At 49.2% G+C, this 14,447-nt stretch overlaps 1 protein-coding gene across 1 annotated transcript in view; it reads left to right on the forward strand.

Annotated features, from left to right (window-relative positions):
• Positions 1–720: 720 nt before the first annotated feature.
• The window catches only part of Otop1 (otopetrin 1), a 31,431-nt gene continuing 17,704 nt past the window's right edge, over positions 721–14,447 (forward strand). The window contains exon 1 of the mRNA XM_057773147.1: positions 721–1,117. Within this exon, the coding sequence (XP_057629130.1) occupies positions 721–1,117 (397 nt within the window). The remainder of the gene's footprint in view (positions 1,118–14,447) is intronic.

Below are 14,447 nucleotides of genomic sequence, written 5' to 3' on the forward strand. Positions count from 1 at the left end.
AGTAGCTCCGGAGGAGGACAGGGAGGGATGACCTTTCCTTGGGTACTGGCTCCAGTCTCAACCAGCGTCGAGGTCCCCACGAAGACACCCAAAAGTGACAAACGAAGAGACCCTTCCCCCTAAGAGGCCTCTTCCCTGTTTCCCACCCTCTGAGCCAGACACACTCCCGGGTTGAGGGCAGAGAGACAAAAAGCACTCAATAGATAGAGGCAGAACCAGGTCACGCAGATGAGAAGGACCCATGCACACTCGGGTCTTGCGGGGCCACCTAGAATTCTGGGGGTCGGGTACACAACCCCCGGGTGCAGCCACGCCCTCAGCAACTCCCTGATCTGGCTTCCGCGACTCCATGTGTCCCTTGGTATCCCACCCCTCCCCGCCAGCCCCGGAGCCGGCGGGCCGCACCTGTTGCGGTCCCGCGTTTCCGGGGCCCCGGGGTGGGGTAGGCAGGCTGGGCGCGGGGGTGGGGTGCTGGTGGCACAGGTAGGGCAGAGGAACAGTGGGGTTCAAGGCTGAGCCGCAGGGGCAACTGGCTGCAGGAACCGGAGTTAGCCATCAGGAGCTCGGGGAGGGAGGCTGACCAAGGACCGAGAGCACTGGGGGAGGGCAGGATCTGAGGGCACGGGCGAGCGCGGCTAGTGCCCAGAGGGCGTGGGGAAAGGACAGGAGCCAGGAGCAACGCGCGGGGCTGGAGCAGCCGCCTGGGGACCAGACTGGAAGATGCCTGGGGGCCCGGGCGCGCCCTCCTCTCCCGCAACATCCGCAGGTCCCTTCCCTGCCGCGCCGTTGGGGATCGCGGCATGCCCGTCGCCCCCACAACCCCTGACCGAGGGGTCTCCACGGGTCTCCGGTCCTCGGCGCGGCGCCAGCGTCCCACAGAAGCTGGCGGAGACTCTGAGCAGCCAATACGGGCTGAATGTGTTCGTGGCAGGGCTGCTGTTCCTGCTGGCCTGGGCGGTGCACGCGGCGGGTGTGGGCAAGAGCGACCTCCTGTGCGTGCTGACCGCGCTCATGCTGCTGCAGTTGCTCTGGATGCTGTGGTACGTGGGCCGCAGCTATGTGCAGCGCCGCCTCATCCGCCTCAAGGACACACACGCGGGTGCGCGCTGGCTCCGTGGTGAGTGCAGCCGGGCCGCCCTCCACGCCTCTCCTTGAGATTGAACTTCAACTCTATGCCTCATCTCTCCTGCTCTCCCCGAGGGTTTCCCTTCTCTACCTTTATTCTCTGCTCGAAGTTCTCCCTGCTTAAAGTGTAGAGGCTACACACTCCCTCTCTTGGCACTCAAGACTTCTAGATCTAGCCTCTGTAGACCTCTTTTCTTTGGAGTCCTCATCCACGGCTGCAGGCTGTCAAAGATTCTCAGTTTCAGTCAGTTTTGAAAGCCCCCAAGGTCTTTGCATTTTCTGTTCCTGCTCTTGGAATGTCATTCCAGCCTCACCTTGGTTTTGCTTTCCTGGCCTGGTCCAAGGCCTTCCTGAGCCTGCAGCATATCCTATCGCCCCATTCGGTGTTTCTGTCCACACCTCCACCCTTGCTGTGGTCTCGACATTTCTCGTCCAGGCAGCACCTCTCCACACCATCGAGGGGAACCTGTGCTCCTTGGTCCTAGAGTCACATAGCCTGGCTTGGAGGAGGTGCTGAGAGGATGAGGGGAGTCCTGAGGAATGATCCCAAGGGACACCCTGACCTACTCAAAGGGGGCCAAGGCCATGCAGGGCAAAGGGAGAGGGCTGGGATCCAGGGCAAAGGGAGCAGACCTGATCCAGGGCAAAGGTGGCCTCCTCCAGCTACTTTCTCATTTTAGACTGTAATTTCCCTTAGAACCTGCTTCTTGGTGTTTGTACACTTGACCTCAGGTAAATGCCTTGGTTCCCCCTGACCCCAACCCCAGGCTGAGCCTCTGCAGAAGGGGAATCTCAGTCTGGAGGGGACCAGATGATTGTGTGTGTGTCACACAAATGACAAGCCTGGTGCTTTACTCCAGGATGTTGACGTTTTACTTCTTCTTTCCAGAAGCATCCTTTTTCCTCACTCACCTCCTCATCCTCCCATTTTTTCCTTCAGCTCCTTCTTCCACCTCTCCCCCTCCCTCCTGACTTTCTCCTCTTCTCTTTCTTCACCTTCTGTCCCTCTCCCTCACCATCTTTTTTCTTCTCTTTCGTTTTCTTCCTCTAGTTTTCTTTCCTCCTGTTTCCCTTCCTCTTTCCTTCACTTCCTTTATCCCTCCCTCCATGCTTCTCTCCTTTCCTCTCTGACTGCTCCTGTTTCTTCCTAGGGTTGGGAAGGTGGAGGAAGAAGCAGGGCAAGAGCACAGACCAAGGTCCCCTTGTGGACAAGCCCCGTGTTGTTCAGACACCATGTAGAGATGGCGTAGATTAGCTGATAGAGACCAGCACACAGTAAGCTGTACAGACCCTCAGGAAATGGTACCCAGGAGGAGGTGTGGGGAGAGAGTGGGAGGAGCAGAAAATAGAGAGCTAAGTTGGACAACAGAGGGCTCACGATGTCCATATGCTCAAAGAGTCCAGAGGAAACCAAGACTCTGAGGAATACATAGTGGCTGGCCTAGGGGACCATACAGACCATTGGTGAAGGGGTCCTGTGGGGGAGTCTGGTACCACAGAGAAAGGGGGGAATCAGCATGAATTCTGTGGCAGCCCAGACCTGGGAGAACAGCATGCAGTAGGATGTGTGGACCCTCTGGAAGTTGTCCTGTAGTGATGTAGCCGTCCCAGCGGGGCACATGTGCTGTGCAAATGCTGTTGGCCATGGAAGACACACGGTTTGTATTCCTCTCTCCTGTCTCCTTCAGCTTTCTGAGCCTTAGCTCTCCCCTGAATTAGATAAGAATCACAGTTACCTCATGGGGAGGGGCAGGAAGATGTTGAGAGGAAGCAGCTTGCCATGATCTGGCCATTCCTGTGAACAATTGGGTTCATTTGGGAGCAAAAAGACAGTTGCCATACTAAGGTGCCAAGAGGAAGCGCCTGGCCCTGGTAGGGACTGAGGTTTCCTTTGGACTCTTAGCTGGAAAGACGGGTTTGCGGGTTTGCGGCAGAATCTCAGTCCTGTCTCTACAGGGGTGGTGGGGTGGAGGGTGGGGGCAACATGTAGGGGGTAACGGGTTTAGTGATGGGTGGGGAAACTGGCATATCCTGAGGCTGATGCTCTGGGATGAAGTCCCGCCCCCTTACTGTCAAGTCCTATCCCTGGAACTCCAGGCACTGAGGTTTTCTATGGGAAGTTGTGGGGCTTGGTTTGGTCTGCAAGGAACCTCTTTGTACAGTAATTATTTCATTCTACTTCCTATGAAGGAGGAAATACTTTCTTAGCAATAAAAAAAAATACTGACCCACTTAAGTAATTGGTAGCAATGTTACACCACGAATCTGTCTTTGCTGGCTAAGGGAGGAGTTCCCCTAGAAGGGAAAAGTGCCTGCCTCCTGAGCAGCCAGTGAGCAGACTTCTTACCAATTAATCACCACTTTCCATGTTCCTTCATTGCTAGCCTGCCCAAATGTGATGAAGCCAGGAGGCTTTCCCCTTGCTTTTTGCCTGTCTCAAGAACAGAGATACTTTGAACACAAATTCTGGAAATAGTGACGGTTACAGTTGTACTTAAGGAGTCTGTTTAGAATGCCAAATTCATTACAGGCATAACTATTTTATGAATAGTCGGGGGTCCCCCCTGAATTTATTCTACAATTCAAATTTTCACAGTGGTGGCTTTTAAACAAGGCACATCTATACCTGTGTTTTCCCAGACCTCTGTCCAATACACTACCACAACCATCCCTGGAAATGGGCTACATGGGGACTGAGATCAGTGTTCCTAAGGAACCAGAGGAAAAAGGACAGATGTGAGCTGCCTATGAAAGGCTGGTTCAGGGGTGGTCATAGGACAGGCTGCAGAGGTGAAGGCAGAAAACACAATGGTTCCTGCTTGGAAGGAGGTTGCCTACAGTGACACACTGAAGGTGTGTGTGTGTGTGTGTATGCGCGCGCGTGCATGAGCACGTGTGCACACAGGTGTGTGTTGGTGTCCTCAGGCAAGTTGGCCAAAGACAGAGGAGAGGAAGAGAAAAAGATAATGGAGGGGAAGAACCAAGGGAGGAGGAGGAAGGAGGAGAGAAGAGGTCTGTCCTGGCTATTGGCTGCTGACAGCAGATGCAGCAAGCTTGAGACCATGCTTCCAACCCCACTTTGTGTCTCAGGTTGGCGGCTCATCTTAATCCACACCCCTACAGGCAGAGCTCCTCCAGACACTCCTGTTTGCTTGGGCTTCTTCTGTCCCTGCCTCTGGCCTAGTGAGCACCTATCACTGCCTGAGATAGTTCCTCCATTCTCCCATTAGAATCAAGCAAAGCCAATGACGATGGTGACTACAACAAGGATTTCTTTTATTTTTTTGAGTTTATAATTACCCCATATCTCCCTTTCCTTTCCTCCCCCGGAACCCTCCCATCTGCCCCTCCTTGCTCTCTTTCCAATTCAGCTCCTCTTTTTCACTGCTGTTGACTTTCAGTGTGAACCCATGCTGCCAGCTCCACATCTGGGCAGCTCTTACCGCGTTGCCTTCGTGTCTTTAACAGTTGTTGTGATGGCATCCCCCCCCGCCAAAAAAAAAAAAAAAACAATTTAAGGTAGGAAGAGTTTGTTTAGCTCAGAATCTTTGAGATTATAATCCCCTGTGGCAGGGAAACCACAACATCATGAGCTTGAAAGAACTGGTCACATCCACATTCAGAAGCAGACAACAATGGATTAATACCTGTGTGCCGCTGCTCTGTGCCCCCTTCAATCTCTCTGTTTCTCTCCCTCCCTCCCTCCCCCTCTCCCTCCCTCCCTCCCCCCCTCCTTCCCTCCGTCCCTTCCTCCCCTCTTCTCCTCTTCATTCACTCCCATGGTCCAGCATATGAAACGGTTCTGTTCACATTCAGGCCAAGTCTTCCACATTCAGTTAACTCAGGTCCCTCGCAGGCATGCCGCAGACAATCTGGACAATTCTGCATCGGAACTCCCTTCTCAGGTCATTCTGGATTGCGTCAGGCGGGCTATCACACACCTCAAAGAGAGATCCCCACAGACCAGTTCCCATTTTCTCTTAGCCCTCAGTCTACTTTCTGCCTCTGTAGATTTGGCTATTCGGGAAACTTCCCCAAGATGGATCCGTGCTCTTGTGGTGGCTTTCTTTCTTTAAGGGTGGAGTTTCCATGTCTTGAGGGTCTTGAGATGGTGCTGCTACTGCCTAGTCCTGCTGACAGGGCTTCAGGAGGAGGCTAGGTTTCTGTCCCTGGACATAATCCCCTGGGGTGGGTGGTCCGTCAGTATGACAGTACAGATGACAGACAGGTGACATCCTCCCTCCCCCTTTCTCTGTCTTTTGAGCAGGAGGATCTTGGACACCACTGTGGACAGTGGGGGAGGAAGCCCTGCTCTGCTTGGACTTTTGCTGAAGCAATGTCTCAAACTGACTTACTCAGGGGTCTAGGCTGAGAGCCTTCTTTGCCTGCCTGCTACTGCTGTCTCTGGCAATGTAGAGACGCATTGCCTGGCATGGCCTCATTCAGAGTGGACAGAGGAGGGCCAGAAGAGGGGAGATAATGAAGGGTGTCAGGCAATGACAGATGGAAGCATGGCTCCTGGGCAGGGCATGGAGCTCTACTTGTCTGCCTCAGTTTCCTTATCTGTAAAATGGGGAGTATGCTGTTTTCTATTACATCAAGTTGTCATGAGAATCAGGGACTTCATGCATGCATGTAAACTGCTCAGAAGAACTTCTGAGAGCAGTAAATACATTATTACTGTGAAACGAAAGAGTCATGAGTATAATACACAATGTGGGGGCAGATAGGGAATCTGTAGAAGACTGGGGGGCTTAGAAAGTGATCCCCAGAGACCTACTCCATGGAACTCAAAAGAGCAGGTGCCAGACCTTGGCTTTGTCCTATGATTCATGGGGACCCATCACAGGTTATTAAGAAGGAAGACAAGGGAGACAGGTGCATCAGCTAAGGTTGGGAGATGAGCACAAAGGGAAGCAGCAGAGATGCTGAGACGGGTCCTGAAGACTAGATGAGTCTTGCTAGCTCCATCTTCCCTTCCCCTCCCTTCCCCTCCACTCCTATCTTTCCCTTTTCTCTTCTCTTTCCCCTTTTCTTTTTCTAAACAGGGCCTCGTGTGCATCCCAGGCTGGCCTCGATTTCTGCATGTACGGAGAATGACTGTGAACTCCCGATGCCCTTGCCTCCGCCTTCCACAGGATTACAGGCAGGCACTCTAACACCTGCTTTATGCAGAGGTAGGATTAGCAGCGGCTCTCTGCACGCTAGACGTGTATTCTGCCAACCAAGCTGCACCTCCAACCTGCATTCATTTTCTTACAGCCTAAAGCCTAGATGCAGGTTTAGCGTTCTTTGGAAAGAAGTAAGAGTGTAGGGATCTCAAAGGCACTTGTAGGACAGCGTTCTCATGGGGGAGAAGAAAGGATGCTGAGTCCAGAAGACAGCAGAGTGTGGCAGTCTCACAGCAGTAGATGCTATAGGCCTTCATCTGTGAGTTTTGCAGGATCCCTGGGCTTTTAATAAACAAGTCTCCGCTGGAAAACCTTTCCTGCCCCCTTTAGGCCAACTGCAGCTCCCGAGCCGCTGTTCTCATGACACTTGCCCACCATCTGCCCGGCACCAGTCCCGCAGGAGATTGCATTATCCAGTTACTGGTTGTCAGGCTGAACAGACCGTGAGTTCCTGAAGGTGCAGGCACTTCCTGAATGTACTCTCCATGGTGTCCTGAGACCCAGCACCAGGCTTAATGAGGGCCAGATGGTGTCTGTAGAGTAATCGAATCGGTGGAGGCTGTGTGTGATGGGTGGGTGGATGGATGGATGGGCTGATGTGTGGTACAATGTATGGATGAATGGGCTGGCGGATGGATGTATAGGTGAAAGGGTAGATGAATGGGTATGTAGGTGTGTATATATGTGTGTGTGTGTGTGTATATGTGTGTGTGTATATATATATATATGTATGAGTGAGTGGATGGACTCATGTGTGTGGGAATGTATGGGTGAGTATATTAATCAATGTTCTGTTGCTATGGAGAGACCCAATGGCCACAGCAATTTCCCATGAAGGAAAGCATTCAATTGGAGCTGGCTTATGTTTCAGAGGTTTAGTCCATTACCACCACTGCAGGAAGCATGGTGGCACATAGACAGACATGCTGCTAGAGAGGTAGCTGAGAGGTCTACATCTGGATCCAAAGACAACAGGAAGAGAGAGAGACACTGAGCCTGGCTTGAGCATTTGAAACCCCAAAGTCCACACCCAGTGATACACTTCCTCCAACCAGGCCACACCTACTCCAACAAGGCTTCCTGATAGTGCCACTCCCTGGTGACCAAGCATTCAAACAAATGAACCTATGGGGCCAGACCTATTCAAAGCACTACAATGAGGAGATGAATGGGCAGATGATGCCAGAAGCCCCAGGAAAGAGGATGAGAGCTCGGAGAGTCAACATAAGGAAGGACTTTCTAACCGAAGCAATAGCCGCAGAGTTGGACGGCATACTTTGAGGGATGGTGAGCTCCCCAGCATGCATGTCCAGCTGGAGGCCAGCTGTTGGCTGATATTGATGCACTGGGGAGTGTCTATCCAGGGAACAGAGTTGTAGACTAACTCTGGAACGGTCTATCTCAATGATGCCAGGGTTCAAGATTCTAGACTCCTAGGAGGGTCTTTGATGCCCAGCAGCAGAAATGAAGCTGGGTATCTTGGGCAGTTCCTGGATGACTGCCAAGTAATGTAGCTGTTTATTTTTTTTTAATTTTTATTCTTTTACATTTATGTCTGTGCGCACATGCGTGTACTTGCCACAGTATGGATGTGGCAGTTAGAGGACAACTTGCAGACATTAGTTTTCTCCTTTTACCATATGAACTTTGGGGACTGATCACAGGTTGTCAGGCTTGCTGGCAGGTGCCTTTACCTGCTGGGCCATTCGGCCCCACCTAGAGTGCTTTTCCACTTGATTCCAGCTCACTCAGTTTTCCTTTCTGGTGTAAAGAAGAGAGGGTATTGATGGTAACATCCCAACTATAGAACTTTCTGGGTGTTCCAGGGGGAGTTCTATGGAATGACTCACTGAGTCTTCTCAGCATCCCAAGGCATTGTGGGAGACATTATGATCATTATCTCTATATTACAGATTGGGAAACTGGGGCACAGAGTTTACATAAATGCCTAAGAGCTCAATCAATAAGTGGGAGAAAACAAGACTTGAAGCTAGGCAGCCTCTCTGCCATGTTCCATTTTACTGCCTCTTTGGGTGTGGTTGACACTTTTCAGGGTTCTATAGACAACAGAATTGTATGCTCTATTTTCAGATGGGGCAAAGCTTTACACAGAGAGGAAATTCTATGATTTGATTCCTCTGTGATTTCAAATACTTTTGTCTATTTGACTGATTTAGTTCTGAAAATTCCTGCTCTATTTTTAATTAATAGTGGTTACATATAAAAGCAAATTGTCCTTATCATTGATGTTTGAGACAGGGTCTCACTGTGCAGCCTTAGCTGGCCTGGAATTCACTATGTAGACCAGTCTGGCCTCCAACTCATGGAGGTCCACCTGCCTCTGCTCCCGAGTGTTAGGATTAAAGGTGTGTGCTATCATGCCCATCTGAAAGTTCTGGTATTGAGCCTTCATGCGCTGCTACATTGTCCTCACACTGTGTGTCTTGTTTGTAATGCGAAGGATTCTGTGTTCTAAATTCCGAGTAATCTGATAGTGACATTCCCTTCCCACTTGCTGTTTGTGTTGTCGCCTGCTTCCCTCACCCACCCCTAACCTTCTCTCTCTAACCGCATGGTCATATAAAGAGCACGTTCCCTCATTTTGTTTTTAATTCCATCTTTCTGAACTTGCATCCTAGTAAATGAGACAATTTGGTTCATTCTGTATGGTTTGCATACCTGACTTTTGTATCTATTTTATTTATGATTATAACGATTTATTTTACATTATCCTCCAATGCTTGCCTTTTTAAATTATGATATCTTAAAATGTGTTTGAATATTTCACACATATATGCAATGTATTTTGGGTCATCTCGTCCTCCACTCCCCTATACCAAGTCACCTCAGATCTCTTCATGTTTCCTTTTTTTTTTTTTTTTTTTTTGTCCTTGGAATTTTTTTGCCCCACAAGTTTGCCTCACTTCTTTCTCTTGTCTTATAATCTAGGGTATGCAACTCTCTTTATATTTGGAGAAGAAATACTCAGTGCCCGCCTCAGCAAGTCAGCCTGCTTTCCTGCTCTGCCACGCTCTGTGCTTCCTGCCTCTTCGAACCGCCTGGATTCATCTGCCTCTTCGATTTTCTGTCCCCGCTGCCTCTATCCGCCTTAACTTCTCTCATCACCAGACTTTCAAAACCTTTCTTCTCTTCCCCATCTGGTCTTCTCCAACCTATAGGTTTTGCAGAGACAACAACGCCCTGCCTTCCAGAAGATCGCTCTGTGAGTTATCGTCACAGACCAAGGCAGCCACACCCCCAGGCAGTTTATCTCCAGGCATCTGAACTCTGTTTCTCGTCTTTTCTCACCTCGTAAACTATTTCTCATCTATCAACCCATCCTTCTGTCTATCGGCCCGTCTGTCAATCTGTCCATCCCTCCCTTCCACCCAGTGCACTCCCAAGCGTTTACAAAGTGTATTGGTCACCATCATTTCCCCTCCCTTTTCTCCCACTTTGAACTCTCTCCCAACTACTTCTCTGGTTTGTTGGACAGCTTGCTAGATCATACAGCTCCTTGCTCTCTCTTTTCTGTTCAACTAGCTCCACTCAGAGGCTCCTTTCCTGACCACCCCATGCTAGCCGCTCACTCTCTATCCCCCCCACCTCTGTCTCCACTAGCCGCTCACTCTGCCCCATCCCCACTAGCCGCTCACTCTCTATCCCCGCCCCCCAGTCCTCACTAGTGGCTCACTCTCTGTCAGGCATCACTTCCCTTCCTGTGGGCAGCTCCTAAAGAGGAGAAGCTCCCCAAGAAGCTCTCCTTTCCTCCTCCACTGACTTCTATATCTCGAGTGCCCAGGACAGTGACTGACTCACAGCTGGTGTGCAAAAATTTGTTGCAGAATCAGTTTTATGTTGTCTCTGCTCAACAACTTTCTCTCTTCTGGCCCAGAAAATGGGTGACACCTCAGCTGGAAGCCAGGTCTATGGCCCCTTTGGAGAAACTCCCACTGTCTTCGGGTCTCCCAAGTTGCATAAGAAAGGCCTAGTGGCATCTCACCCCTATTCTCTGTCAATATCCTAATTTGTTTTCTTGGTTTTTTTTTTTTTTAGAGACAGGGTTTGTTGTAGCTTTGATATCTGTCCTGGAACTAGCTAGCTCTTGTAGACCAGGCTGGCCTCAAACTCACAGAGATCCACCTGCCTCTGCCTCCGGAGTGTTGGGATTAAAAGTGTGTGCCACCACTGCCCAGCTGAGCATCCTAATTTGAACGCTGCTGTCAGTGTGTATTTTTGTTTCCCATCATTCTCTTCATCCTTGAGTAGGTGCCTTAGTCCATTTCATGTTGCTGCAGTAAAAGACCCAAGGCTGGGTACTTTCTACTTGTAAACAGGTTCATCTGGCTCATGATTCTGATGTTTGGAATGTTTAAACAGCCTGGAGCTAGCATCCGATCCAAGGTCCCCTTACTGTGTCATAGCAGCACGGAAGAGCAGAAAGTGGGCCAGAGGCATATGGGAAGGGCTAAGCGTGTGGATGGCCTCCCTACAGAAACAAGTTCTTATGAGAACAGACTGGGGATCCTAGAGAACTTTATTAATATTTCCTAAAGACCATTTCCAATGCTTCCATAAGCTCCACCTCTTTAAAAAATGTATTAGTGCTTTGAGAACTTCATACAATGTAGTTTATTCATCTTCTCAGATCAACTCCCTTCCTTTCCACTCAACTTTGTGTAGTCACCCCTCACTGCCATCAAGGTCTGTTGATGGAGGTTTCTGTCTTACCTGGTCCCGCAGTCGTTTGTCCCAAAGAAATACACAGAGGTCTACATTAATTATAAACTGGTTGGCCTATTAGCTCAGGCTTCTTATTAACTCTTTTTATTTAAAGATTTATTTATTTATTATGTATAGAGTATTCTGTAGGCATGTAGGCCTGCAGGCCAGAAGAGGGCACCAGATCTCATTGTGGATGGTTGTGAGCCACTGTGTGGTTGCTGGGGATTGAACTCAGGACCTCAGGAAGAACAGTCAATGCTCTTAACCTCTGAGCCATCTCTCCAGCCCTAACTTTTATAACTTATATGAGCCCTCAATTCTTGTCTGTGTTAGCCATGTGGCTTGGTACCTTTATCAGTGAGGCATTCTCATCTTGCTTCCTCTGTGGCTGAGTCATGGCTGCAGACTGCATCTTTCCTTTTCCCAGAATTCTCCTGCTTTCATTGATCTGCCTCTACTTCCTGCCTGGTCACCCCACCTATACTTCCTGCCTGGCTATTGGCCAATCAGCATTTTATTAAACAAATACAAGAAACAAATCTTTACAGGGCAAAACCATTGTCCCACAGCAAAGGCTGATTTGTGCAACCCAAATATTCTTGGATGTGTGGCCTTCCATTGGAGGACAGACATCAGAGACTACACTTTTAGAGAAAGCTGAGCCTTCCTCTCCCAGTAGGTCCTCAGATCTGGGGTGGAACCTTATACTAAGTTCCACTTCTTTAAAAAATATTTACCTACTTTGTTTTTGAGTAAGGACTTACTGTATCCCAAGCTGGCCTTGAACTTGCTGCATGGTCAAGGATGACCTTATGTTTCTGATTATCCAATTTGTACCTTTAGGGTGCTAAGATTACCACACACCACCACACCCAGTTTATGTGGTATGGGGATTGAACCCAGGATTTCCTGCACACCAGGCAGGCACTGTACCAAGAGCATCACATCCCCAGCCTGACAGAGTAATAGCCCCTCCCCCTTCTCCTTTTAAAGATGCTACCCTGCCCATCATCACACTGAAGGCTGAGCTACCAGCACATGGACCTTGGGACACACAGCCTACAACCAAACCCAGACAGGAAGAGTCCCCAGACTGTATCAGTAGATGAGTGCATGGGTGCGTGGATGGAAGGGAGGATTTTGGAATGAGAGGGCCAGGGAGGATTTCTTGGCAGAACAAACACACTGTCAATCATGGGGATATTCTAGATGACTTTGGGGCCCCAGAACAACTTCATCGACCCCATAGGGAGCTTGTTAGAGATATTGTGGCCCTACATCAAACCTATGGAGTCAGAAACCCTCATGGAGCACAGCAGTATGAGCGTCATCAATGCTCTTTCCAGGGCATTCGGATGCATGGTTTGTACACCACTGCTGCAGACAGTCTTCATTTAATAGGTGGGGAAATTGAGTCTAGGGTTAGGGAGATGACATGTAGGAACACATGCACCTGTCTGGTACCCAGCAATCCCCTAGCTCAGGGCTCAGCTCTTGCCACCCAGCCAGGCTGCGTCACTTTGTCTTGTTACCATTATTTTTATTACTATTTTCTAAATCAGAAAGAACCTTGTATTCATCAGCCACTCTGAAAGCATTGGGATTGAATCTCCGCTCTTACAAAGGTTCTGATTTCCCTGGGGTCTTGCCAGGACTAACAAAACACAACTTCTCGTCTTTTCTATAGGGCTCTGAGCTGCAGGAGTGAGCTGGGCTGCTGCATTGCATTTCCCCAGAGGTGGCTCTGGCAGCTGTGTAATGTGATCGCTCCTGCCTGGCTCTCACCTTGGTTCCCCAGTGCCCAGCACATGTGATCCAGTTTCCTCTGTGCGTGGGAGAGGGCATGTGAGTCATGCCACTGATGCCAGGAGGGCCCAGGAGCTTGGACACTACCCACAAGCCCAGCACAGCTGCTTTTCTTGTTCAGATTTGCATATGTCCAGCACCTTTAAGTGTGTTTTATAATTCCTGGCCAGGCTTCTTTATATGTACTTTTTAAAAAGTCAAAATCACTAATAGTATAAAAAACTGCTTAATTTTCACCTTACCTGGCACCTTTTCTGATTGCTAGAGATGCTTTTCCAGTTGAGTTTGAAGAAATCAGCTTCCTACATTACTGTGTGTGTGTGTGTGTGTGTGTGTGTGTGTGTGTATCTATATCTATGCATAGGAGTTTGTACATATGTGGAAGCATGATGTGACCAGAGGATGCCTTTAGTGTCACATCTCAGGTACCATCCCCTTGCTTGAGATAGGGCCTCTCACTAGCCCATTACTCCACCAAATAGGCGAGGCTGTCTGGTCAGCAAGCCCCAGGGATCTTGCTATCTAAATCCCCCATCTCTCCATCTATGGGATTACAGGTTCAGGTGGCCATGCCCAGTTTCTACTGGGTATCTGAAGTCAGGTCCTTGTGCTTGCCAGGAAAATGCTTCAAAGTGGCATCATCTACCCAGCTCTTGTTGTTTGCTGATAGCACCTGTTTTAGGGCTGGAGCAATGGCTCAGGGCTAGGAGTATTTGTCATTCTTGCAGAGGACCAGGATTTAGTTCCCAGGACACCATGGCCATCTGTATCTCCAGTTCCAAGGGATCTGGTGCCCTCTTCTGATTTCTGAAGGCACTGCAAACATGGTTCATATTCATACACCCAGGAATACACACACACACACACACACACACACACACACACACAAACAAACTTATTAAATAAATCTTTAACAAAAATAGCACCAGTCTTAGCAGGGGTGACTTCTTGTTTGTGGTGATTTGAAAGAAAATGGACCCCAAAAGGAGCACTCTTAGGAGGTGTGACTTTGTTGGAGCAGGTATGGTCTTTTTGGAAAATGTGTCATTTTGGAGACAGGCTTTGTGGTCTCATATATGCTCAAGATACTGCCCAGTGTCTCAGGACACTTCCCGTTGTCTGCAAGCCATAATGTAGGACATTCAGCTCCTTCTCCAGCACCATGTCTGACTGCATGCTACCATGTCACACCATGATGATAATGGACTAAACCTCTGAAAATGTGAGCCACCCCAATTAAATGTTTTTCCCTAATAGGAATTGCTATGATCATGGTGTCTCTCCACAGCAATAGAAAACTTAAGATAGCCTGTTGGGCTTGGCTTGCCTCTCCTTAATGTTTAGTGGTTTTGGGCATCTTTTCTGTAATTTGTGGCTGTTTTTACGCATTCTTGGAGAAATGTCTGTTCAAGTTCCATTGACCAGTTTCATCCTGCAGGTGTCTTTATATGCTGTAGGTGTTGATAGTGCTGTAGAAAGGTGTCTTAGTTAAGAGTTTTATTGCTGTGAAGAGACACCATGACCATAGCAACTCTTATAAAGGAAAGCATTTAACTGGGGCAGCCTTACAGTTTAGAGTTTTAGCTCATTATCATTGTGGCAGGAAGCATGGCGGAATGC

This window comes from Chionomys nivalis, chromosome 6 (genome assembly GCF_950005125.1).
Source record: "Chionomys nivalis chromosome 6, mChiNiv1.1, whole genome shotgun sequence".
In the NCBI taxonomy this organism is placed as follows: domain Eukaryota; kingdom Metazoa; phylum Chordata; class Mammalia; order Rodentia; family Cricetidae; genus Chionomys; species Chionomys nivalis.